The sequence below is a fragment of the Caloenas nicobarica genome, chromosome 1 (assembly GCF_036013445.1).
Source record: "Caloenas nicobarica isolate bCalNic1 chromosome 1, bCalNic1.hap1, whole genome shotgun sequence".
NCBI lineage: Eukaryota > Metazoa > Chordata > Aves > Columbiformes > Columbidae > Caloenas > Caloenas nicobarica.
The window spans coordinates 161,129,086-161,155,833 of record NC_088245.1 but is presented as its reverse complement, the minus strand read 5'-3'; the positions used below and the strand labels follow the sequence as shown (position 1 = coordinate 161,155,833).

General features: G+C 44.5%; 1 protein-coding gene across 3 annotated transcripts in view; it reads left to right on the top strand.

Annotated features, from left to right (window-relative positions):
* The window catches only part of CLDN10 (claudin 10), a 58,061-nt gene extending 31,704 nt beyond the window's left edge, over positions 1 to 26,357 (top strand). Inside the window, exons 1-5 of one of the 3 annotated variants that reach the window (XM_065651259.1) lie at positions 14,802 to 15,053; positions 21,558 to 21,719; positions 21,885 to 21,966; positions 25,202 to 25,309; positions 26,041 to 26,357. In XM_065651259.1, the coding sequence (XP_065507331.1) occupies positions 14,834 to 15,053; positions 21,558 to 21,719; positions 21,885 to 21,966; positions 25,202 to 25,309; positions 26,041 to 26,155 (687 nt within the window). In that variant the 5' untranslated portion in view covers positions 14,802 to 14,833 and the 3' untranslated portion in view covers positions 26,156 to 26,357. Of the gene's footprint in view, positions 1 to 14,801; positions 15,054 to 21,557; positions 21,720 to 21,884; positions 21,967 to 25,201; positions 25,310 to 26,040 lie in introns of those variants that run through there. The other 2 variants (XM_065651276.1, XM_065651267.1) reach the window with 2 other exon arrangements.
* Positions 26,358 to 26,748: the final 391 nt, after the last annotated feature.

Sequence of the window (26,748 nt, the reverse complement as noted above, 5' to 3'; positions counted from 1 at the left end):
TTCTTTTGTTTGCATTATCCAACTGCCACATTTCAGCTTGTTCAGGAAGATAAGGTGTGTGATATAGCCCTGAAAAGTGTCATTTATTCTTACAAGTGAAATAATAATTGTTGTTTACTTTCCTGTGACTGGATATAGGATCTGATAATGAACTCAGAGCTGCATAAATCTTAACAGTGTAGACACTAATCGAGTGATGTCGCTGTAAAACTGCCACAGTTGAGATAAAATTCAGACTTGTTGGGTCGTTTTCTGCTCTGGATTTTCCAGGTGAACAGATACCAAAAGACTTTTTTTTTTTTTTTTAAATCTCTGTTTTCATGGAGCTTCGATGTATTCAATCAAAGTCATATTTCACAAGAGACTACAGTCTAGTTATTAACTTCATCAGCAGATAAAGTCACAATTCAGGAGCCATTACGTACCAGTATTTCTAAGTGATCAGAACTGAAGGAACAGTCAGCATCTAACAAGATGTTCATTGTGCCAAGTCTGCTCTAGGAAAAAAATGAAGGCTTCACTGTATGGATGTCTTTTTTTATATATATCTTTTATTACACCAATGTGCCAAACATTTTTTCCAGAAGAGGGCGCAAAATTTATCTCCAGCAACACAAAAGAACTACGTTGCTGCCAGCCTGTACCTGTGTGTGCTGAAAACTTTTCAGACTGTTTCTATCTCCATTTGTAAAAATGCCATCCTGTGACATTTACAATATAGATGACTACGTATGAATCTGTCAGTCTTGGTTCCTTTTACAGAACAGTAAAATGAAACAGGCATTTCAAGGACACAGTTCATCTCATTTCACCCTGTATTTGATCAGCTGAGTAGCTTTCCAGACTCCTTTGACTATATTTCCTGTAGCTCTGATGACCACTATGGAGCCTGGACATCTACTCAACATGTGGACACCTACAACTAATGCCAAAATCTAGATGTCTACAATCTGGAATTGAATCCCGTACCTCGGATAGGATTCACCTGACCTATTTTACATAGTGACAAGGGTGACTAGCCCAGATATGGATATTTGCACATTGGATATTGAAGTTAAAGAGAATCCCACCTCTTGCATTTGCTAGGTAATGCTCTGCAGTGACAGTCTGGGACAGGGCTACCCACACTGTGCTTATTACCAGACACCACTTGTCATATTACATCATATTCATTGTGAATTTAAGTGAACTTATGGAAAGTTCTGATTACTTGATTTGTGGGGCTGTTATCAATGTTGCAATAGAGAGAGGGGTGAAGGGCCCCTTGCAGAGATGCTAAAGAAGTCGTGATGAAAATGGCTGGCAAGGGAAGGGAGAGGAAGACGAGCATCACTGCGGTTAGACCACAATGTTACTTATGCCAGCTGTCACACAGATCAATTGCTCTGTTCATTCACATGTCATCAATCCCTGTTACCATTTCACATGGCCCTTGTCAATGCTCTTTAAACTTCACAGACTGGCAGATCTTTAGGAAGGGTTGAAAGCTTGAAGTAAGCCCTTCCTGCTGAGCGTTCCTCATCCTTGTTCACATGAAAATGAATGAGTGTGGATCATTATTTAAAAAAAATCGTTCATTTCGGAGATATACCTGCTGTGTAGATTGTACCACCTTTGCTGGATATGATACAATCTTCAAACACAGTGCTTCTGTGATTTATGTATTCACAAAGAGTTGCTTTCAGAGCTGCTTTCAGCAACCCTGCCCCTTAAGCATATATGCAGCAGTCATCGCACAAAACCACTTCTGTTAAGGTGTCTCCGCATACTCAGGTGCCAAACAAGCGTTATATTTCCAGCCGTGGTCCAGCCAAATGGGGAAGTTACACAGCGTGCCCTCCTGTTGTCTCAGCCTACAGAGGTGGGGAGCATTTTACATTTCTCTGGGGTTTTCCATCTGAAGATTGCTTCCCAGGCACAAATGCATTTTAACGCCACCCCTACTCACAGCAAACAGCGATAGCTAATATTTACGTAGTAATATTGTCTTAGTTTAAGAAGCAACAAAAGTAAGTCTAAGAGAAATTCATAAGCACGCTAATACATAAGGCAAGGTCAACCCTTGCTATCACAATTCAGAGATCCTTCCTGAAATGGGCATCAGAAAAGGATTTGGGAGCTGGAGAAACAGCATTCACAGCTGCTTCACACCTACATTAAAATACTCTGATATTAACAGAATAACAAGGTAAATCCTTCGCTGACTTGCCTCTTTTGGTGTTGATCCCCCAAAATAATAATAAAACCCATCAGCATCAGGCTCATAATGAAGAAAGAACCATTGGCAATTGGCTTTGGATATGAACTATTTAGTGAGTTGGTCATGAGCAGAAATCATTCAAATAGGACCAGAAGTCGCTGGATACACAGTGCAGAAATAATTGTGCAAGCCAACAGCTGGCTGTTCTGAAGGAAGACACTAGGCAGAATAAGACTACAGCAAATTTACATGAGGTGGCAACTTCATCCTTTTAATACAAAATCTGGCAAGCTCTGCTGATGACTACAAATTACTCCAAAATCCCACTGATGAGAGTGTGATTATACAGAGCCACCACCAAAGCTCTGGGTACTCCTAAGCTTACAAATATATTTGGACAGTAGAGCTAAAGTCACTTAAAGCAATGGGACTCTAAAGTGAAAAATACAGCACTGTAACACTGCAGAGAATGCCCATAGAAACGCTGAACAGTGTCTTTATTGCCCACCTGAGTATCAGGAAGGGCTTGAGATAGCTTATCTAGCCAAGCATGACTGCTGCCATAAAAGAAAAAAGTGAAATCAGCATCAAATGCTGGAAACCAACAGGGAAAGAACCTCAGAAACATGTCTCCGTTCAAGGCTACTGCAGCCCTATTGAAAACAAATGGAGATTACTCAAGTACCTTACTTCCCCCTTATAAAAATCCCAGCTGTTGCACAAACAAACCAAGCCAGAATGTCATACCTTGTCGTAACCTGCCGTTTGAGTGGAGCTGATGAAAGGTAATGACCTGTGATTCACAACTTCACAACATTTGGGGAATCTTCTCTAGTGGATTAAACATACTAAAGCAAGTTCTTAGTGTCAAGAACACAAATAGTGTAGAAGAGAAAAAATAAAGTATGAAAAGCAAAATCCTAATGAAATCAATGTCGTGATGGGCATTTTTAGGACAGGGGTTTTTAAAGCAAAACTATGAAGGAAGTACCTCTCTGTTTTGCAAGTAAATCTAGATAATTCCTGATAAGGCTAATGAATTGTTATGCCCATCCCACTTCTAGTAAAAAAAAAATCCTAGGGATACACAGGTGGTGGGTAGTAGTGTGCAGGAATATCTAATGCAGAAGAAATTCTGTGAACAAAGAGAAGCCCTGTGATCAGACACCATTTGTGGTCCCTAGTTGTAGATTTCTGTAATGAAAGGGAAAAGAACATTTTTATCTGCTAAGGGGGAGGTTGAGTTACTCTAGTTTCCTCTATTTATCCCAAATCTTTCTCTCTTGCTGTTTTATGAATTGGCTTCATCAGTTGGTGGTGGTAGTGCTTACTTATTGAGCCATGTAGGCATTCAATTTTCCTAAGAAAAGATGAAACTGTGGTTGGTGGTGTTTGTGGCTAATAATTTTGCTCCTATATCAAGGAAATAACAGTTATGATAAAAGCCTCATCTCTCCTATTCTTAGACATGATATAAGGCAAGGATAAAAAAAGTCTTAGTATCACCATCTTTCAACATATACCAATACATATATATGAGAGTGTGCTTGTTTGCTTTGTTCGAAGAAGTGAGAAATTTTCTTTGTAAAATATCAGTGACTGGTGTTTCAGTCCATTTGATATTCTGCAGACCAAATTCTGTTTTCAGGGATGCATATCCTAGTCTAATGGCTTTGTTTTATTTACTCATGTATATGAATATATTCAGTGATGCATGTGCCACGTAAAGGACTATGGATAACTTCTCGGCATGATGAGTATGTGGCATGAATCCTTCCCTTAAGCGCAGCTACAGGTTTTGATGTACTCAAGGGAGGGCTCACTCCACTGAGTTTAAAGTTCAGAAGTTCAAAGGCACTTCTCATTAGAAATTAACCATGAAACTTCAAAAATGAGAAGGGAACGACCTACTCCACGCCCGAAGAGCTTGGCAGGGGCCCTTCTCACAAGCCAACAGACACCAGCGTGCCGAGAAATGTCTCGGAGAAAAGGGGTTGAGCTCAGGGGCAGCACAAAGAGGAGAGTGACCTCTTACAGTCCTGCCCTGGAAAACACAGATCCCAAGCCTTGTTTGGAACACAAGGTCTGCAACACGAGCTGTAATGGGCTTTATCTACAGCTGTCGATATTGCTCTGACCACGTGGTGGCTGAATATCTAGACGGACGCCCACCCTTGGGGCATCATACCAGCCTCAGACAGTCCAAGCAAATCTTTAACCTTCCTGTCCTTCTGGTGTGGTGTAGAAACCCATAAGCTGACAGACAGAGGTAGCAGGTTAATCGCTGAAATGCAGCCGGGCAAAGAGCCTGTCAGCTGCTAGGCCTGCGTCCAAAGATGCCGCTAGTCCCTGCCAAACGCCAAGAAATGTGCCGGCACCCGTGAGGTTCACTGGACAACCGGGCAGATTCTGCTTGCAGGAGACGCTCGCCTGTGGGAGCCACCGTTGGAGACGTGAGAGGGGCACAGGGATTTGGGCTCAAAACTTGGGGATGCCCGTTTGCTGAGCTACTCGTGCGGCGACTCATTGGGATGAGAGCCGTCAGCCGATGTGTACATTTGGGTGGGAGGTCTGGAAGAGCCCAGGACAATATTGGGCTGTGGCATGGGCAAATGGAGGCTGCTCGATCAGTGCTCCAGGAGTGAGGCTTGCTAGAAAAATATGAGAAATAACTTCTGTTGAACACAGGGGAGGATTGAATTTTCCCTTTGTTTCAATCATGGCTTTTCCTTTCTGTACTTTAAACTCAACCTTCAAAACCATCATTTCTTTCATTTCTCTTGTCAGATCTGGGGTGTGATGCCTGCCTGAGGCTGGTGACCTTCAGCCAGCGTCCCCCTAGAAGCAGTGGCTTGAAACAGAGCTGCTATAGGGCTCTGCTGAGAGACCCTGCAGGCAGAAGACAGGGACTAGCAACTTGGGTCACACTTAAGCAAACCTCAGCCTGCAGAGGTGCCCAGAACCGGGGTTTCCAGAGCTGGAAAACAGCTGTGGCAGGGGTGGGAAAAACCTCCTGCAAAGTACAGGCAGCAAAAGGGCTTGGAGGAACCTCCAGGGCATTACATCGGCTTGACAAGGATCCCAGCTTGAGGATAGCTCCTGTTTGGGATGGGAGGAAAACTGAAACTGGTTCAGACATGTGATCCCAAAATCAATATTTTCACAGCTCAGGGCATGTGACGTGTCACCAGAAAGTGCCCGGTGAGGACAATGGCTGGCACAGGACCACAGCTCCACAAGGCTCTAACGTGCCCCACCACTGACCAGCCTGTCCATGGGCATCTATAAGCTGATGCCTACACCTAAGACAGTCTTTCTAAGTTTCCTTTACAGGCAAGAAAATTCCTCTGATAAATCTGCACATCTTCCAGAGATGCCCTGTCTTTAATGGGACTGGAGGGAAGAGTGGGGGATTTATGACTAGGAATTGAATTTCATGCATGATTATGTCTTGCATTTCATACTAAAGTACAGTATTTTACATTAACAGTATATCCAGCAATAATGCAAATGCTTCCTCCAGCTGAATTTTGACATTGGTGTCAGGTTCTTTAATGGATACAGCAAAACTGTGGCTTCTGCATACCGGGTTATGTCCTAACTCTCTCTTACCAAATCAGGTTTTTCCCATATGTACATAGAAAAGTTAACACTTCCCAGAACACCGCATGAAAAAAAGGCTCTGGGCCATCTTTCCCAGCAAACTCTTCATCCTCAGACATCACCAAAAGTCATTTTTGTCAGCAGTGCACCATCCTGTAGAAAAACATAGGGTAGCCACTGCAATAAGCACTGGTGTCTCCAACCTCACATCCACTGGCATTTTTATTTTGTTGGTATTTGTCTAACAATTTACAATCGAAAGCCACCACTTTGTCACATGGAGACATCTGAAATTTATGAATTCGCTGTTGGAAGGTTTTCTGATTCCTTCCTACACGTAACATGTAAGATAATCACACCAAAAAGAAAGGGGGGGGGGGAAGAAAAAAAAAAAAAGAAACTAAATGTTCCCAGAGCTGGCACAAAGTAAACACATTGCTTCATTATCCCATTTTCTCCCACTGTACAACTTTGCTTACTGAAAAAAGTGCAGTGCAATATTTAAATCCACGTGAAAGCCTCACCACTAAACCCAGAAACATTGACTGTGTGCATGAGGCATCATTCAGTGCTGCAAACTTTCCTTACAAACTGGACTTCAGTCAAAATTGTTTAAGAATATCTCCTTTTCTAAAAGTTGAAATTCATTTCTGACATGAAAAAAGACTTTAGGTAGTTTTAACACTAAATTCTCAAAAGTGATTCTGCCCTTTTTCACCTGGCTTGCAGCTATAATGAATTAAAAAGCTAGAATGAACACCTAAATGAGCCACAGAAATAGATAGTTGGCTGAGAAAAGACACTTGAACAAAGAGGAAAACAGAAGAATGTTGGGCATATCTGAATCTCTATTATCAGTGGAAAACACTATTTCTTTGCAAGGACAGTGGTAAGGTAGAACTGCTGCAACATAATGAAAGAAAAATATTTTCAGTATGGGAACGTGAAAGCATTAACAGAACAGGTAGAGCACATTGTGTCCTGCTCTTGGCGAATGTCTTATTGGCTACTCTGGCCTGAGACCCAGCAAAAATAAGCAGTCCAAATGAATTTTCTCCTAGGCAATATACTATTTCACTGCATGCAGTAGGCACTGGCAGACTGTTTTCTTGAGAGTCAGTTGTGATCACAACATTGCACTCAGGAATAGGAAGAACCCGTGCTGCACGCAAATTGCACACAAAATGAGCCAAAGCCCAGCTCGTTACACTAAAAACCTTCTGAGTACATTTGATCCATTTGATTTTTTGATAAGGCAGTGCTCTCGGAGGATAGGAAGACAGGGGAAACCAGACTGTGTACCCCAGCACGTGCACGCTCCCATCGGCATTTATGTTTTTAAGGTGTTTTTTTCTCCTCAGACCTCATTACTGTCAGTTGTATTTGTGATTCCTTAAGCTCAGTACCTTTAAATTTTATTTTAAATCTCTCCTCTTTACCCAAGAGCTTCTGTGCCTGTAGGCAGCCTCCCCTTTTTGCTGGAGGGTTTTACCCACTTGTGTCAGATCAGTCTGGCTATCACTTCTATTTCAAATACACCACTTCAGAAAACAAATCAAACCAGTAGGATCAAAAGAAGCAGTATTGCTGATGGAGCAAATGCACATTAATTTCAACCTGTTTTATCAATTTTTTTTTAATCTGTATTGATCGAAAAAAAGTCACATATTATTTCCTTATTCCCTTTGTTTCTGAATTGCTGAACATGTTGATCTAAGTCAGCTTTTAACTCCGCTTTGTCACCGTGACCTTTTTTGATACCGGCCTGTTTGCTCTCAGATTAAGTCACGCTACAGAATCTGCTTTGCTCCAGGTTGTGGTTTTCACGCTCTCGGTTAAATGAAATCTTTCTGTGCCACCGGCCGGGACAACTGGTGCCTGACAAACAGTGGTGCCGAAGACGGTAAACCACAACACCTTCTTTGTGACACAACCCTTCTCTGAGTAAATACGGGTCCACTGTGGGAATCGGGGAGAGGAAGCGGAGGAGGGCAGGGGAAGAGCTTCCTTGCAGAGAGAGATACTGCTGGGAAGGTATAAGGCTGACCCTCACCTTGACCTGTCTTCCCCTCCTCCCAGCTCCAAACTGGGATAAATTTGGGTTGAGGGCTAGGCTGTACCTAACCAGGGCTAAGTACAAAAAGCACAATGTAAATAATCACCCCTTGCCCATGATCTCCCATGGCTCATTTCTACCCCCGCTGGGACCCTTGCCATGCTTGCCAGTCACCTCACACCGCATCATCTCCTCTACCATTGTTGCTACCACCTGCTTTAGCTTAAGCACGCGCTCATCATCTTTTCCAGCAGCTCCTCTCTCCTCCTCATCCCCACCCTGCTGTCTCAGGAAGGGTATTTCACTGGCAGAGCTAAAGGCCTCCATGCCATGCTCCCCGCTTTGGGTTTTCTTTAGCATATCCAGAGGCATCCTCAAAAAAAAAGGATGACCGTTGGAGCACAAGTCTGATGAGGAGCGGCTGAGGGAACTGGGGCTGTTTGGCCTGGAGAAAAGGAGGCTGAGGGGAGACCTGATCGCTGTCTGCAACCACCTGAAAGGAGGTCGTAGCATGGAGGGGGTTGGTCTCTTCTCCCAAGTAACAAGTGATAGGACAAGAGGAAATGGCCTCAAGTTGCACCAGGGGAGCTTTACAGTGGATATTAGGAAAAACTTCTTCACAGAAAGGGTTGTCAGGCATGGGAACAGGCTGCCCAGGGAACTGGTGGAGTCACCATCCCTGGAGGTGTTTGAAAGGCCTGTAGACGAGGTTCTTAGGGACGTGGTTTAGTGCTAGAGTTAGGTTATGGTTGAACTCGATGATCTTGAGGGTCTCTTCCAAGTGAAATGATTCTATGAAATATTTCCCTATGTGTAACCAGCTGGAAAAGTTGTTAAATGTACTGCTGCTATGAACTGAAGTACATAGACCTCTGAAAAGATTTCAGCACGTGGGCTAAATAACAGGGTAGTAGGAATGACCTGCCATTATGTATTATGAGTGTAATATATAATATGTAATCATTAGTTGCACTGCTGCACCACTTAGAGCTATAATGAGCCAACTGCATCCCAGTGCTACTCTATTTGCTTCAGTGAGGTAACAAAATCGCAGGGTAACAGAACAATTCAGGACCTCCAGAGGCTGCCTAGTCCGAAACACATCTGATCAGATGGGCTTGTTCAGGGCCATGTCTGGTGAGGTCTTGAACACCTCCACAGAGGGAGATCCCACAGCCTGCTCCAGGGCTCGACCATCCTCATGGTAAACAATTTTTCCCTAATACCTTACTGGAATTTCCCATGTTGCAACTCGTGCCCCTCGTCCTGTTGCTTTGCTCCTCTCAGAGGGTCAATTCCAGCTTCTCCGAGTCCTCTGACTGGGAGCTACCTTGGTACCTGTAAAAGATGACAGACTCCTCATGCCCAGATCCACCAAGTGCTCAGGAAATGGCAGAGACCAGCTGTGGCACACGAGGGCAGAGGACACATGCGGTGGGAAAGTGTTCCCGCTCTGGGAACACCGTTGTCTCAGCCCTGGCCTGCAGCTCAGCCGCCGGTCAGGACTCAACCTCTTCATCTTTATGGCTCATGGCAAGGATCGCTTCTGAACACCGGCTGCTTTGGAAAGACATTTGCCTATCTGCCTCCCACCTCGATTAAATCCTTTTAAATTCCATTAGATACCGTATTCTTTTATTTTGCAAACACTTTGTAAACTGCTTTATATAGGGCCGTATATTCTAAAGATCAGTCTGAAAGTTTCTCATCACTGCAATCTACCTGCATTTAGCAAAACCTAATTTGATGTGGAGGCAACTTCTGAACGACGAGAGCTGCACCTGTGCTCTTGGCCAGGTGGAATGCACCTCCAGTAAAGTAGGAGATGCACTTCTTCACATTTCCTGCTTAGTTTGTTAAACAGGTTATATCTATTTTTAAAAGCATTGTATTACAAACTTTCAGAGAACAACACATGCCTTTTTTCAACAAAATTAAGCCAAGCTGAAAAAAAGAAAAAAAGGAATAATGTATTAATCTCAGTGTCAAGAAACAAAAGTCTGTAGTGTTGGAACGTGCTGCACAGAATGAGAAAGAGAAAAGTTTATTAGCTTATGGAATGCAATTTTTCACTCCTTAAAAACTGAGTTGTCACTTCCTATTAAATTTTCTACTTTTTGTTACATAACATACGTACATAATGCATAGCTTAAAATCATTTTTGTCCTAGCAGTTTACAAAAGACATGCAGTAATTTAATTCAATTTCTTATAGCTTGAGAAAAACAACAGCAGCGACTCCAGCAAGGACTGGTGATCATTAACTGATGTTCCCACTCTGATGGACTGTTTTTAGGCAACACAGAAACATCCCTTTGTCTACTCTCTTTTGGAGAAGAGGACCTAGTTGCCCACTTTTTAGGCAGCACTTTTTGTTCTTCCCAGTGCAGAACACCATGCAAACCTCCTCATTTTACAGTCAAGTTAATCTCCTCTAACGCATATGCCAATTTGAGGTGTACTCCTCAGATCTACCACTGACAGCAGATCCAACTTTGTCCAGGTGATGATGCTCTTAGAAGCCTGTCTATATTCCCTGCATGTCTGCCTTACCTTTTCAATATTTAAATTCTCACTGAAACCCTAGCAAACAAGGAAGTTGTCCTTCAGCCTTAGAAAAATAAAGTTGGGTACTTTTTTTTCCTTTTGCACAAGTGCTCTAGGCACCCTGGAAATCACAACACGGCAGAGCCAGGAAAGAGTCTCAAGTTGCCCAATCTGTGCATGGTAAAATTACAAGGAAAATTACTCTAGGACAGAGGCATGACGACCCTAGCCTGCTTATCCTGGCCGAAGAACAAATGCTGTTGTCATCCGGTGTTTAACTTATGATTGCTTGTAATTTTGATCCTGCAAGAGCTAAAATAATATCCTGCATTTCAGACTTGGGAGCAAAGCCATTTCTGAAGGACTTCTGTACACAGGAATACAAGAAATTTTTGTACATTGTAAAAATCCAACTATTGAATAATATTCTATTCTGATTTGTAAAATATATGTAGTTTAAAAATCTTGGGGGTCCGGGGAGGTCCCTGCTGACTGGAAGCTAGCCAACGTTATTCCAACCTGCAAAAAGGGTGTGAAGGAAGACGCAGGGAACTACAGACCTATTAGTCTAAGCCCGATTCCTGGGAAAATTATGAAGGAGATTCTACTGGGTACTGCTAAATGGCATTTAAATAACAGTGCAAACGTCAGGCACAGTCAACATGGATTCACAAATGGAGGGGGAGGTGCTGATTTCTTCTTCCTGGGATCCAGTGATAGAACACGTGGGAATGGCTCAAAGCTGTGCCAGGGGAAGGTTTAGACTGGACATTAGGAAGCATTTCTTTACCAAGAGGATGGTCAAACACTTGAAGAGGCTTCCTAGAGAGGTAGTTGATGCTCCAAACCTGTCAGTGTTTAAGAAGCCTTTGGACAATGCCCTGAACAACGTGCTTAAACTTTTGGTCAGCCCCGAAGTGGTGAGACAGTTGGACTAGGTGATCATTGTAGGTCCCTTCCAACTCAAATATTCTATTCTATTCTATTCTATTCTATTCTATTCTATTCTATTCTAAACACTTACTCATAATTCCCCTCAAAATGCCATTTTTATGCCCAAGAGCCAATGAGATTTACCACAAAAAAATGAAACACAAGGGTTGCTTTTCTTACAAAAAAGATGTGAGCACCTTTCTTTCCCAGTCTGAGAGAATAAATCCAGCCTCATTCAAATAACCGAGCACAAAACTGTGCAATGTTCTTATCAATTTATGTACAGAAAATAACAGGAATCAGTCCCACAGCAGTCTGAGGAGCTTCAACAAAATTCCCAAGGCATAGCTTGTCCCAAAACACAGGAACAAGAAACAAAGCAAAGGCCAAGTCTCACTCCAGTACACAAGTTAAGCATCACCAAGAAAGCCAAGTAAGCAAAGGCAAAGCTGGAGGGAGCTATGGTGGCAGGAAGACAAGGGTTGAAGGGAGTTATAGGCATGTCTTCATATGGATATCAAGTTCCCAGCACAGCAATGGAGAGAAAAGGGACCATTGTTTTCTGGAAAACTGGAAACTGGAAGACACGTGGGTTACAGTCATGATGGAAGAATTTGCAGTTGCACAAGAGAGCAAAGCTGAAAATGTAATAAAGGGAGAAACATAGCCTCACAGATGAATGTTTTCCAACATCTAATCCCTGCAGATCCCAGCCAACACAAAGAAAATGTCATAGAGGAAGGGCATCTCTTGCAGCTTCCCTTACCGCTCAACCTGAACACTCAGCCGTGCACAATGTCATTTTGGGTTTACACCACAGAGGAGACCACAAGCTCAACCTCTGGATTTTTACATAAGAAAGATGGTAACAACTGGACTAGTAACATAAATGTCCCCAGAAGCAGCAGTGTCAGGAGCAGAAAAGAGGAGCCTTTCCCTGAAGCTGAAGTGAGTCTGGTTCTTGTGTATTCTGAGTCCACCTTACATCATTCTGGATAAAAAGGTGTTTACAAAGGAATAAACATACACATTAGCCCTGCTTGAAGAGTCTTTGCTCCTAGGAAGAGTAGATTTGAGGTGGAGTTAACTTCATTTAACTTAAGCCACCTGCATAGGGCTCGCTCTGAAGTCACTGGTGATAGATAGGTGCCTGCCAGAGGGACATGGATTCACACTCCATATCGCAACCAAAGTCCAACTCTGTTGAAAGCAGAGTGGTCTGGGACAGCAGAATCGGTTGTTGGAGACCACAGCTGGAGCCCACAGCAGCTTCAGCAGAGTTACCCACCTTCAGCAGGGTTACCCACCCAGCCTACCCCTTCCACAGCCCCTCTGGGAAGGGGTGCTTATGCTTGTCAGGAAGCTTCTCTTCCTCCTCCTCTTCTTCCCTGGGGCTCAGACTCAGACATGGCAGTCCCCAGGCTGTACTTCTGTCCTTCAACACTCGTTCCAGCCTTCTGGTTATAGCGTGGCAGCATACGGTAACCTTCTGATAGGCCCTGGGATTCAGTAAGCTTTACACTAACCACATTGGCTTTATCAACAAAAGAACAGGTGAGTTCCCTGCGTCAAGTAAACATGATGACCCAGACTGGGACTCAAGTCTCCTACCTCAGACTGGATTAGATCCCAGCTGATAGCTGCTTGGATTGACCTAGCTTTCCACCACCAAGAGAAATCCAGTCTGCAAGACCTGAAAGTGCTATGATGGGGGAAAACACTCAAAACTCTTTTTTTTTTTTTTCCTTTCTGCTGCCATGTCCTACAATAAATAGGTCAGAATGTCATGTAGATGACACTTGGATCTACGGTCATGCCCCTATTGCTTGACCCAGAAGCACTTCCCTGTGTCCCGAAGTGAGCTCTGGCTGTAGCCCACCACCACAGCAGAGTGCAGCTCACCCACATCTAGGCCCTTTCTCTCTCTTTTCTCTCTCTTCTCCCTCCTGAGGAGAGGAGATCTTGGCACAGAGGTTGAACGGGAGCTGTAGCAGACTCCATGCCCAATGCTGCTGTGCAAACATGCCTACTGCTGCATTCCCTTCTCCCTCTTCCCTGCCAGTGCCTCTGTGCGTCACCTGCAAGCTGGAGGGTACCAAGGAGGCAGAGAGCAGGCAGCGAGCCAACACATCAGCAAACACGGCTGTGGACCCCATTTTATCATGCTGGGGCATTAACAGATCAACAAACAGCCTGTTCCCATTGAATTCTGACACACATCCAAGGGTACACCCAAGTCTAGCTTTTTTTTTTCTTTTTAATTTTTTTTTTTTAATATCTATAATGTGATTACATCCGGGTTTGTGTCCACACAGCAAAACCAAAGAGCATTCATCATATGAATAATGATGTCAATGTGGCTACTTATCCTTCAGTGATTGCCCATCTGGCAAAAAGGTTTAGAAAATGTAACAATAGTTTTGAAATAAATAGGAGGAAAGTAAAGACTGGCAGTGTACTTTCCACATCAATGGCAAATATACTACTCATGTGGAAAGTAAACAGCTTCAGACAAGAGGACAAGCCGCAGTGGATAGCTTTACCCCTGTGAGCTGCAGGATCGGATGCCAGTGCATTAAGACTGAGGTAGAAAATCCCAAGTTCATCACCTCACATTGCAAAACCAGCTATTAAAAGCTGTATCGTCTGTGGCCGGATAATAACTGGAGGCCAGCTGAGATTCAGAGGATTAAAAAACCTTGCCACATATTTTAAAAGCTTACCTCCTTGCATGAATATGGAGTGCTCAATATGGTTGGTACGACTCCTTTCTATAAGCCTTGCTTGAAACTACCCCCCAGCAGGGCTGTTTTTGAGGGGCAGAAGGATGTCTGCGCGGAGAAAGAGATGCAAACCTGAAACTACTGAGAAAACTGCTAAGGAATCATAGAATAGTTTGGGTCGGAAGGGACCTTCAAAGGACATCTAGTCCAACCCCCCCGCAATGAGCAGGGACATCTTCAACTAGATCAGGTTGCTCAGAGCCCCGTCCAGCCTGGCCTGGAATGTCTCCAGCACCTGCCAAGTTGCTGCCACCCTGTCCCTTGCCCTGCCGGGCTCACCTGCAGGGGAAGGAGAAGCTAAAGCGTAGTTGTAGGTCGTGCCGCCGTTCGTTGTTTTTTTTTTTTTTTTCAGGTCTGTTTTTTATTGCTGCCCCGGGGAATCACCCCGCTCCTCCCGGCCGTGCCGCAGGGCTGCGGTCCGCCCCGGGGGCAGCGCCCCGCTCCCCGCCCCGCCGCGGCCGGGGGGACCCCGGGCAGGCTCCGCGGGGGCCGGGTGGGGCGGGGGCGGCCCCGGGGGCGCCGGGAGCTGCCTCTGCTGATTGGGCTGCGCAGCCCAGGGCGGCCGCGGCCGCCACCGCCCCGCTCCGCCCGCTGCCGCCGCCGTCGGACTCCGCCGCTGCCGGGCTGCCGCCGCCGCGGCTCCGCGCCGCCCGCCCGCCCGCCCGTCCGTCTGTCCGCCCGCCCGTCCGTCTGTCCGCCCGCTGCCGGGCCCATGGCGAGCACGTCGGCGGAGATCATCGCCTTCCTGCTGACCATCTCGGGTTGGGTGCTGGTCTCCTCCACGCTGCCCACCGACTACTGGAAGGTGTCCACCATCGACGGCACGGTCATCACCACCGCCACCTTCTGGGCCAACCTCTGGAAAACCTGCGTGACCGACTCCACCGGTGTCTCCAACTGCAAGGACTTCCCATCCATGCTGGCGCTGGACGGTCAGGCTCCCGCCGAACCCTATCCCAATTCAGTTCCCCCCCACACACACATCCCGTGCCGGTCTGTGGGAATCGGGGGCTCTGGGGCTGCCCCTCGGCGGGGCTGGCGGGCAGCGGGGGTCGGGGCGCACCGAGCGGGCCCGGGGGGCAGCGGGGACCCCGTGGAGGCGGCTTCCACGCGGGCTCGTGGGCGACTGCCCCCCTGTCCCCGAGCAGGTGGCAGCGTGCTGCTTGTGCACACCCATGGAAGTGGGGGTCTTTTCCCCAGACACATGCTGATTGAGCTTATATTTGGTTCCTAAGTGCCCGGTTTAGCCTTTCTCACTGTCACTACCTCCTGTTTTTTTTTCCCCACCCCCCCCCCCCATCGGAAGACTTCTGTGCGTGTGGATTTGACACAAGAAGAATGCAGGCAAAATTTTCTTGCCGATTTATTTTCTGACTGTCGTGACAATCCTCTTTTTTGTGGTTTTGCCAGCCGTGCAACGGTCAGTGAAGAAGAACAAGCCTTGGCGTCATGTTGGTTTAATTAATGTTCCTTTCCTTTTTTTGCTAAGCGGTTATTAACTTGGATGTAATTGTTTCGTTGATAAATGACAGTGTAAAAGCTTGGGGCAGTAAGGGATGCAAAGGTATGCAAAACTGCTGCATAGCTCGGCTTGGATTCAGGACAGTGTTATTTTGAAGCAAAACTGAGAGTTTTGCTCTAGTGCCTGACACCAAAGACTGAGTTGGTGCTGGGTTTCTTCTCTGGTGAAGGGGAAACATTTTTGCCCTTTAAGAAAGCCCAACTGGGAAACTGGGTTGCTGCAGGAAATCTGAACAGCTAAACTTTTAGTTGATAAATCTGCACTGATCATGGCTGGTAGAAACGGGGAAAGTGCAGATGGCATTGGTTTGTAACCTCAGGAGTGAGAGTAAAGAAAGGGAGGAAAGTTTTTTAAAATGATGGCACCTTTTCTGAGTTTTTATAGTCATAAACTAATAAACTACACAGGGTCCCAGCATCTGTGATACTCCAACTGTCCGCGGTCTGGCCAGGCCCTCCCTTTGCACTGGACTCTGGGTGTGGATTTTGGTGGGAAAGGTTTGTTTAAAAGGAAAAGAAAGTCTGTTAATCAAATCACTAACAGAGATTAATATTATGATAACAGGGATTAATGTTGTTGTGAAGCTAATTAATACTAATACCAGAAAACATTTAAGCTCTGTATGTACAAAGGGCTAAAAGAGGTCAAGACACTAAAAAGAGGTAACGCAGTGAACACTTAAGTGTCACTCTTGCAAGATGCTTCCCTTGGCTGGAGAAGTACCATTCCCCAGACCTTATTTTGACCTAGCCCCATGGTCACAGAGGGGTTTTCCAGTTCCTGTGAAACGGTAGGAGAGCTGGCTCAACTCACTGACCCTATGGCCAAGTGTAGCAGCTGAGAATGCGGTTTCCAGGCTTGGGCAAGGAGCTGTGGTCTGTGTGTAGGCGGGCACAGAGTGAGCACTGGTGTGTAACATTTCAGATCCACCGAATCTATTGTTTAGCTGTTCTTTTAGTTCTGGGTTAATCTGTTTTCAGAATAAGAAGAGCGTAGTTACAGACGAAGTGTACAGAATTGGGAATATTTAAAATTAAAAAAAAAAAAAGAAACACAACAGCAGTCCTTACCACCCCTGCCTCCAAACTCAAGTCTGGGATACCTAATGTGTTGGCTAACATGTTCCACTTGCCCAAAAAATGAGTTTCTGAGGCACCTGCTGCACAGTGAAACAGCCGTCTGAGCTCTAACTCATTTTGGAAAGAAACGGGTCCGAAGTGCACATCTGGAAGGGCCTTATCCTACCCTCCTGGCCAGACTCTTTATTAGTAGTGGGAAGAAGCTTGGCTTCAGTGTTTCTTAATAACACCTCTAAATGCTGTGGGGCCAGATCCTGTGGGGCTCTGCTGGGAACCCGTTACCATCTGGCAGTGGGTGGGTACATCCCTGTTTCGCCCTAACCCTGCCCTGGTGCAGGCGTCACAGTTCCAGTGTGTTACGCATAGCTTAGAAGGATTTGTATGTCAGCATGAACAATGATGGTGGTGAAACACTGGCCCAGGTTGCCCAGAGAGGTGGCAGATGCCCCATCCCTGGAGACATCCCAAGCCAGGCTGGACGGGGCTCTGAGCAACCTGATCTAGTTGAAGATGTCCCTGCCCATTGCAGGGGGTTGGACTAGATGACCTTTGAAGGTCCCTTCCAACCCAAACTATTCTATGATTCTATGAAGCCAAATCTGTCTCAGCCCTCAAGTGGCCTCTCCCTTCCTCTGTGCCCAGACTTATGTGGCTAAGCCAAATTCCCTTCCCTGTGACCAGGAACATGGGAACTTCCTCACTCCATCCTCAGGTGAGGGACTCGGAAGACACAAAAAAGGGCAGCTCTGGCTTCCCATTTTCCCGTAAGTGTTTGTGAGCAGAAACAATAACCTTATCAAGATACATATAGGGATAACGTATTGCTCTCCTCAAAATGGATTTGCCTTGCAGAGCAGTTACTCTTCTACGGAAATGGGTTTTTTTGTCAAATTGGAAACCTCTGAGTTTTGACGGTCTTGTGTGGAGGGACCACTCAGGTCTACCAGAAGGTCAGATGAAAACATGAGGATAAGGAATCAGGGTATCATCATGCTGGTCGTGTAATCCTTCTTCAGAAGCCATGTCCTAGTTTGGGTCAGGAGTGATCCGGAGATCGTTACTCTTATTTTGGTTTGTGTCACGGCGTGCCCCAGATTGTTGTAGGGTAGCGGGCTGCCCTGATGGCTTTCAGACCATCGCTCCACATGAGTGGCCACCAGAGAAACTTGCAGGTGATGCCCCTCCACCTTCATGCATTCCTGTACAAGAAATCAGTTTGGCCAGGCCTCGTTAAGGGCTCAGCCCCACATTCGGTGTGTGAGCAAAACTATTCTTGCTGTCTGTGAGACTTACAGTCATTTTGGGTTTACTTGTATGTGCTACAGGTCATAGGTGGAAACTTAGTGATGAAATCACCATCCTCAAAAGAGGACGTATCAGCTACCATGTTTCCAACGGTGGATCTAATGGCCTTGTGCAAGAACAGAGCTGAACGAAAATTTACTTACGAGCTAAAAGAAGGTATTAGAGCTTAGAAAAACATACAAAAGCAATGGGTGTGTACTTTTAGAAGGAATCTGCGATGTATCTGTAAGGCAACCTCTTATACTCCACGTGATGCAGGCTGCGGGATGCCAGTGGAGGCATTTATTGTGAAAGTGACAGTCCCCAGAACTTTGCTTACGTGTTTTTTTCTGAGTGTCATATGATAGGAATATATGAATCCCTCCGAACTCTTTGTGAGCATGAGAGGCAAGCGTGGGAGCAGCGAGGCAAGAAAGATGACGTTCTAACAAGATTAATTTGAATGCAAGACAAAACACATTTGTTTAAAAGAAAAAAAAAAGTACTTTGAAATAGGTTTCTCTTGGAATGTAGCTAAACATGACTGCTGGTCTGTTTAAAACATGGTTTTTTGTTGCTCGGGAGCTTCATTTGGGTGGTCAATGCATACATAGCAAGCTTCCTACCACAGCTGGTGCAAATACAGATGATAAATACTTGGAAAGGGGACAGTCTTTGGTCTTGAGTGGAGGAGTGTGAAGAAATAGGCAGCTCCCCCTTACACTTCTCTGCATTATAGGCCTTGGTAAGCAATGTAATGTTCTTGCTTTCTAGGGAGCAAAGAAAAAGTTTAATTACTTTACAGCCAAATGCCATAAAAAGTTTTAACATGGGGTCCAAGCAATAGGAGGCTGGATTTGGTGAAAAGATTGATTTCACACTTTCAGGCTTCCTAATGCTCCAGTCAATCTAGTGGACTAATGGAGTCTTCTGCTCTTCTATGTAGATTGTGAATTTTTTTCATATATTTTGTTTTTAAAAGGTGTGCTGGTTGGATGTTTGGTGTGGTGAACTGAAACAAGTCCCGCTGTGGCTGGCCTGCCTAATTGAGTGAAATATTTAATGAGGAAGGTTATTCATTCTACAGAACTGAGCAGTCCACCAGCTCATGCTGTTTATAATTGAAAATGATTTCTGAGTGAGTTAATTATTTCTTGCTGTCTCACTACCCTCTACCTATTCTAAAACTGTGTATTGACCTTCAGGAACAGCTGAATTTCAGCCATGTGGTTCCATCATATGCTGGTTATTTTGTTTGAGGTGAATATTTACTGTTTCTCCTAGGAGGTTCAGACATAAATAAAAGTTTAGAGGACCTCTGGGTAAATATGTTCATGGTTCAGCACTTTAATGTGTCAGTTAGCTACTAACAGTGTCAATAAATTGGACCTGTCAAAAATAATAGCTTCCTTGCCAGTTTTCATCTCCTGCTTTACCTGTGTGCTACAAGAAATGCATTATACATCATCAAAAGTAGTAAAAGCCAACTTTTCCATGCCTATGGCAAAAATTAACAAAGCAAGACCGCTTTCTTCAGACTTGAGTTTTATAAACTAGGAACCACCTTTTGAAATCTTTGTGAAGCCCTTTTCCTACAGACATCGCTTGAGTTTTGCCCAAGTGAAAAAATAGGAGTGAGAACAAGGGATTTGACTCAAAAGCAGAGGTGTACCTGTTACCTGAGTCTGAACTGAACTTTTTGGGAGTACAGTGTTGTGTAATTTTACTCTGCCCAGCTGGATGAGAAGGGTGATCATCTCACCTGATTTTAGGTAAACGCGATCTGGCTGTTCCCTGTGAGTCACTCTGGGCTCTTCGCTTCATTTATCGTGAATGGAGAAAAGGAGGTTTCTCCGGAGGGCGGCTCATCCTTCTACCATAGGAGTCTACCTTATAGTTCAGTCTTAATTTACCTATTTATAATGACAGACACTTCAACAGGCACAAATGACTCTCTCTTACATTCCAACATGAGAGGCGCATGACAGTTGCAGTTATTTCATTGACTCTTGTATTTCTTTAGCAGAAGGGTTACAGAAGCACGATGCAAATGCAAGAAGTCTCCGTGCATGCCAACAGATGTCGATAAGTGGCAGTAGGTTACATTCGCAGACGTGCGGCACAGCACCAAAATTCCGTAGGCCTGATAAAACAGAGTGTTAGGTGGCACAAATTGCTTCTTGTGTGCTGCTTGTTCCGCCAAGCTGTGAATCAATGAGTTTTTTAAAAATATTGTTCAAACACAAGGCTGTCATCCTGGAGCTGATGTGCCTGCAGCAGTGGCCAAAGTGGGTGGCAGTAAGGAGAGCAGAAGGTGGCCAAACATCAGTGATAGCCATCTCCAGCTAAAGGACCTGCCAGCCAGACACAGGTTTCTCTTTAATGAATATATCCAATCTCTTTCTGAATCTCTGCAAACCTTTGGCATTTGGGTACCCTGTGGAAAGGAGTTCCACAACTTCGTTGGATAAGCAAGCGCACGTTTTGTTTTGAATCTGCTGCCTTCTGTTTTTATTACGTGTCCTCTAGTTCCTGGGTTTATATATATATATATATAAAGACTTCTATGCAGGGTTGGTTTTTTTGATCTGTTATGATGTCAAATTTGCTGTGATAGGCAGTGAAAATGTGGTTTAGCTCCCAACATTTCCACCCACTGGAGATCAAAGTGAAAAGAATGAATACCCTAATAGTGGAAGCACATTGTCATTTTAAATGAGACGTAACAAGAGGTTATGAAGAAAAGCATCTTGTCATGGTTATTCAGCTGCGTAAGATTGCAGTGTTCCACCCTGTAAATAGTGATATGGGATTATCGCAGTGTTTCAATTCCAAGATGTTCTCAGAAGGGAGAAGAGGCCAAGCAACTGGTTGTCCTGTTGGAACGCCTTGCCCCTGGGAGGTCCCGCTCAGAGCAGCCTCAGCCACCACGGTAGAATCGCCTGTGGCTAAACCCAGCCACACTGGTCCAGGCTTAAGCATGGCAGACGTTTATCTCAAAGGGTTCCTGCTGTCCATGAAGCTGAGCACATATTTGACTTTCTTGCAGATTGAGGGCCGTCTTGGCTCTAAATCAAATCGGTGGCATGTCCAGGCAGGCCCAGGACTCCATCCAGGGTCAGCACTGCCCATCTGCTGCCGTCCTATTGCACCCGTGACACACACGCACAACAAGACCGACATGTAAGACTTGCTTTGTGTGCACAGAGCGGCTCTGCAACCTGTGACAGCCGCTGCAGAGACCGCTTGGAGTTGCTCTTCGAAACCTCATGGGTACAGCCTCTTGCAGATACTGTACCCAATGCCACAGGTTTATTTTTGGCAGCCCTGGATACCATAGTGTGCTTCTTGTGGGCTGGGCTCAGGCGACGATGCCCTGTGAAGGTCATACATCACCTAGGAGAATGCACTCAATGGTGGGGTGACATTACTCCAGCCAGAGTCTGGTTCAGTTTGCTATAGTGAATGCCTAATGCGCAGAGGGAGGGGAGCTACGGCAAAACCCCTTCTGGTTCCAGTTCTCATGCCAGCCTTACTCTTTCTCACTGCAGGTTACATCCAAGCCTGCAGAGGACTGATGATCTCCGCTGTCTGCCTGGGCTTCTTCGGAGCCGTTTTCGGACTGGTCGGGATGAAGTGCACAAAAGTCGGAGGCTCCGATCAGACTAAAGCAAAAATAGCTTGTTTAGCTGGACTGATTTTCATACTCTCTGGTAAATATACCTTATTTCTTTAAGTTTGGGTAGTTGAAGTCATACCAGACCTGCTTCTTTTTTCTCAGAAACTCACACACAGTTTTCCGTGACTTCATTGGCTTCAGGATCAGGCCCAAAGGTCTTCTGCTGGCTCCACTGAATGGTTTGTCTTATGCTTTTCAGGGTTGTGCTCTATGACTAGTTGTTCCCTGTATGCAAACAGGATTACGTCTGAGTTCTTTGATCCTACTTTTGTTGCACAAAAGTAAGTACTTTCCTATACCCATAAATCTTTCACAGAAGTAGACCTTAAGTTTCATGCTGCACACCAGAACCCGTGTAAACAGAGAGCAGGAGCTTCTCCTGTTGGGCAGAGAAGGAGAGTGGGCTGTGGTTTTATTTAATCGTATTTTCCAACTGTAGTAACCGTGTGTTGAAATATGACAAACTGACACCTCGCCACACAGTGATTGCTCTGTCATTTTTGTTCCCCGGGCTTATCGTAGCTCAGCAGGGTTCTGCCCTGCTTGCCACAGAGCAAATGGGGTTAATCAGGAGGGAAGCTTGCATTTATGTGAGGGATGTAGCAAAGGGATTTTGCAAGACAGAGGCACTCATTAGGTGCATCATTCGACAGGGAAGGAAGAAAGTTATTTCCTTAAGATTTTGCTAGAAGGCGGTTTCCATAAAGGTGTCAAGTACAGCGCAATCTTGACTCCTCTTGAAGACAGGTGTTTGGCAGGGTCTGTGGACATTTTGCTGACAGATCTTCAAATACAGATGACTGAAATTTGGATCATAAACCTTATTGTAACCCGTGATCATACAAGCACTAACATAAATGCTTTGACTATACATGCAATGAAATTTAAGGGAGCGAGTGTTCATAGAATTGCAGGATCCGTATCAGAAATAATGAGCATCCCTAAAGACTCCCTTTAAAGCTGTGCGAGTTCTCGGGACCTACAAAGGCAGCAGTTCGTGAACCAGTGCTTAGATTTTGGATTCATGTCTTATCCACCAAGTCTGAGAACATTGGCTGTAAATTATACCATTGCGGACTTTATTGTTTTGGCTTCTTACATAGTGGAACTTCAAAGTTTTCTTGGTGGTGATTCCAGAATATGTGAAGTATTGGGTATAAATTTCCCTGAGACCCAAGTAAGGGCTCAATAAGGAGCCTGAGCCTTTCTGTTTCTTCTTGATAGAAATAAAATAGTCTGAATAAATAATATTAACTGGATCCATGTTTGCGGTAGGGCTGACACTGTTTCTGCTGTCTTGAAAACAAGTTCATAATAAGTTTTCCTCCATAATTCTGCTATAGTTTCTGCTTGTTTGATACAGTGAGGGCAGGAACCAAAGGCCTCCAAAAGAAACAAAGATGTGAGGTACTGTGAAGAAAATGGAGCCTGCCTATATAGCCAGAAGTTAATAATTCATCAAGCTTACTGTTCCTAGTGAAAAATACCATGGTTGTTGCCAGAAGTCCCATTCCTACACTGTATTCTTATGCTGTTCTGCTGCAAAAGAGCAGGCAGACCTCACAGTGGAGTTTTACTGCGAGCAAATGGGAAGCTCAGTTTAAATATTGAAATAAAGGCAGTAAAACATCTTTTGCAGGTATTACCCTTTTTTTTTTTTTTTCCCCTGAACAACCAACGTAGCTCAACTGCTTGCACACATAATCGCGACTGCAAAGATAAAGGCCGAGAGGAGAGCCAGAAGTTGTATTTGAATTGCGCACAGTGTAGCTCATTCAGTGACCTTGGGTCAGATTAAGCCGAGGGTGGCATTCAAGTCCTTTCTCAACCAATGTAAAATATGTTGGAGTAATGTATTTCATTGCCTGCTCTGAACTCTTTCTTCGATATGCGTTTCAGAAGCATTTAGTGTGCTTTGTGGGTATATTGTGGAAATTTGGCATTGGCTCTTCACAGAGAGAGGGTGCTGCTTTGGGTTTCGACCCTGACGTTATTCTGGCAGCATCAAAGACAGGCTTGAGGTACCGTTAGCGGGAAGTGAATGACACGAGATGTTTAGCATCGTCTCAGCCATCACAATTTCCCTCCAGCCTTCTGCATTTGGAAGAAGCATTCTACATATGGGTGCAGGAGGAATCGGAGACCTGCCTAAAGCTGTTGCTCAAGAGACTTCTAGTTTGAATTTATGTACTGAGGAATGAATTTACGTATTGAGGAATTTGCGAACTGAGGAATGGCAGAGGCCACCATGGGGACACTCTGAAACCTGCCTTACTTACGAAGAAATCTGAGGCTGGATGCCTAAAATGCAACAGTTTGTATTGCCGATTTAAAAGAGCTCCAAAGGAATTGTTTCACCCTATGTAATAACACGTGCAGAGTCTTTGGGACAGCATGGGACACCTCAGTGCTTGCAGCCAAGATGGATTTCATTTTTCTTCAGACACCTCTAATATTAATAGGAGAAAACCTGTTCTTCTGCTTTGCTGTCTTGCTAATGTTCCTACAGCTTCTCTTAAGGAAACCATTTTGTCACTTTACTGCTTTTAGTTTAAAAAAACCTTCTTAGAGTCTATACTTTTTGTTCCTTGCCAGGAATAGTTTGAACTCTGTAATCGTGATCACTCTTACTGGTGAGTGGGGTTAATTTATCCAAATTATCTGACTCTTCCCGCTCTTTTTTATAGGGAATAGTTTACCTTCATCTTTCTTGTCTCTGAATGGATCGTGCTCCATTCACACAGTCCCTCTTTCCACTGTCCTGTTGTGACGTTTGAATCTATTTTTCAGTTTCCAAGAATTGTAAGAATTAGACATTAAAAATGTACATTTCCCTTGAGTAGCTGTGTAGATCCATTCGGAAGGTATGCCCTCTATGTATGCCTACATCCAGTTGGCTAATGAAGCTTCCACTGGTTTGACTGGGAGTTTGTTTCATGGTCCTAATGTATGTAACAACTAGAATATTGTTCTTCTATACTGATCTTATCCTTTTTTCATTTCATTGAGTTCTGCCTCCCTGGATTACGGTAAAAAATCTGCTCTTGGCCTGCTTGGTGAGCATAGTTGAAGGTGGCTTTCAGTTCTCTGCAGTTGAATTCTCTTAGTCTTCAGCAGTCAGCACCTCTAGCCCCTTCATCAATGTCCCGCTCCTCCCCGAGCTGCCAGAAATATCTACACAATCCTTCGGCAGATTCATTTCACTGACTGGAGACAGTGGATATGCAGCCACAGACTTAGGAGACTGGCTACTTTAGTTCTTGTACCAAGAACTGTAAGAACAGAAGACTGTATTTCCCCTCCCAGGGAAGGTAAAAACAGCAAATGCAGAAATTTCTTCTAAAAAAAGCCTTTCAAGTCTTTCAAGTAAATGGCAGAGCTGCTGATTTTATGATGAATAATGTGTATGTCAATGGAAATATATTAAAGAAAAAATAAAATTTAGTTATTTTATTCAGAAAAAACCTGTTAAATCCATGCTGTCTTGTGTTAAACCCATTTGTTAACTTCCTGTAGGTATGAATTAGGAGCAGCTTTGTTCATTGGATGGGCTGGAGCTTCGCTCTGCATAATTGGTGGCAGTATATTCTGCTTCTCCATAGCTGAAAACGGTAATTCTCCAAGGTAAAACACAAGTTGTACTTATTGAAAGAAGTCAATACTAGTGCATTTCTACCCGCTATATGTACATGGTTTGATTAGATTTCCAAAACACTTTGTGGTGAGGCTCACAAAAACATCATGTGGATGAAAGAAAATAATGGGATTTAAGGATAATGCTCTTTCCATCATTACTGTAATTAAGAAAAGCTATTGACTCAGAACAAATACTTGTTATATATATTTAGTAAATTTACTGCAGCTGGGGAAAAAAAAAGCATTCTCTGATGCAGGAAAAGTGGTCGGGTTGCTCTACAGGTGTGAATTGGCGAAATTTATTTAATCCCAAATCATCAGATTAAAAGTGAGAGAGGTGAAGGGCAGCAGTGGTGGCAGCAGGACCTCCAGCAGCAAGAGAGGGGTGATAATGAAGAGGCACATCTGGAGGGAGTAACTGTTCACCTAGGATCTGCCAGAGCCTTAATATTTCATGATTGGGCCCGGATTTACTTAGTTGTGAACAAGAGATTCGCTTTTATAGAAAAGTGAATTGCAAAGAGAGGTGCTGGAGGGGGAATCTCAAACCAGAAAGAGACCACACAGGGAAGGAAGGTGTCCCCCCGCCCCCTCCCCTGAGATTTGTAGGTGAGTTCCTATACATTTCTTCTAGTTTTATATTGCTATGATGCTTGGATACAGAGATGTTACCTGTCTGTGGGATGAGCTGTAAATGGTTGATTCTCTTTCCTTTTCAGGAGGGGGTATGCGTATAATGGAGCCACATCTGTGATGTCTTCTCGTACAAAAGTCCACAACGGTGTCCCAGACAAAACCCCACCAAAGCACTTTGACAAGAACGCTTATGTTTAATTGTACTGTTGGAAGATTCAAGGCATTTTAAAAATAAATTTGTACGTTTCATTCAGAGTGATTTCCCCCCAATCCAATGTAATTACCACTAAGACAATGACTTTTTAAAACATTAACTTTCAGCTTTTTACATACTGGTGTAAATTTTATTATATACTATTTTAAGATTGATGTTGGTACTGTAAAGTTTATACCTGAGAATCATGAGCTGATGTTGCTTTCTGGAAAAAAAATAAACGGGGTATTTACCAGTTCAGTGTGTCAGTTGCTTACGGGAATGACATCACACGCATGATATTGACCACAGCGCATCATTACACTGAGGGTGGTGAAACAGTGGCCCAGGTTGCCCAGAGAGGTGGTAGATGCCCCATCCCTGGAGACATTCCAGGCCAGGCTGGACGGGGCTCTGAGCAACCTGATCTAGTTGAAGATGTCCCTGCTCATTGCAGGGGGTAGGACTAGATGAGCTTGAAGGTCCCTTCCAGCCCGAAGTATTCTGTGATTGTAACTGTTTCTGAAATGGGTTCAGTACTGGACAAAACGGTCCTTCCCTGTGCAGGTTAGTATGAAAAATATCTCACCACTGATGA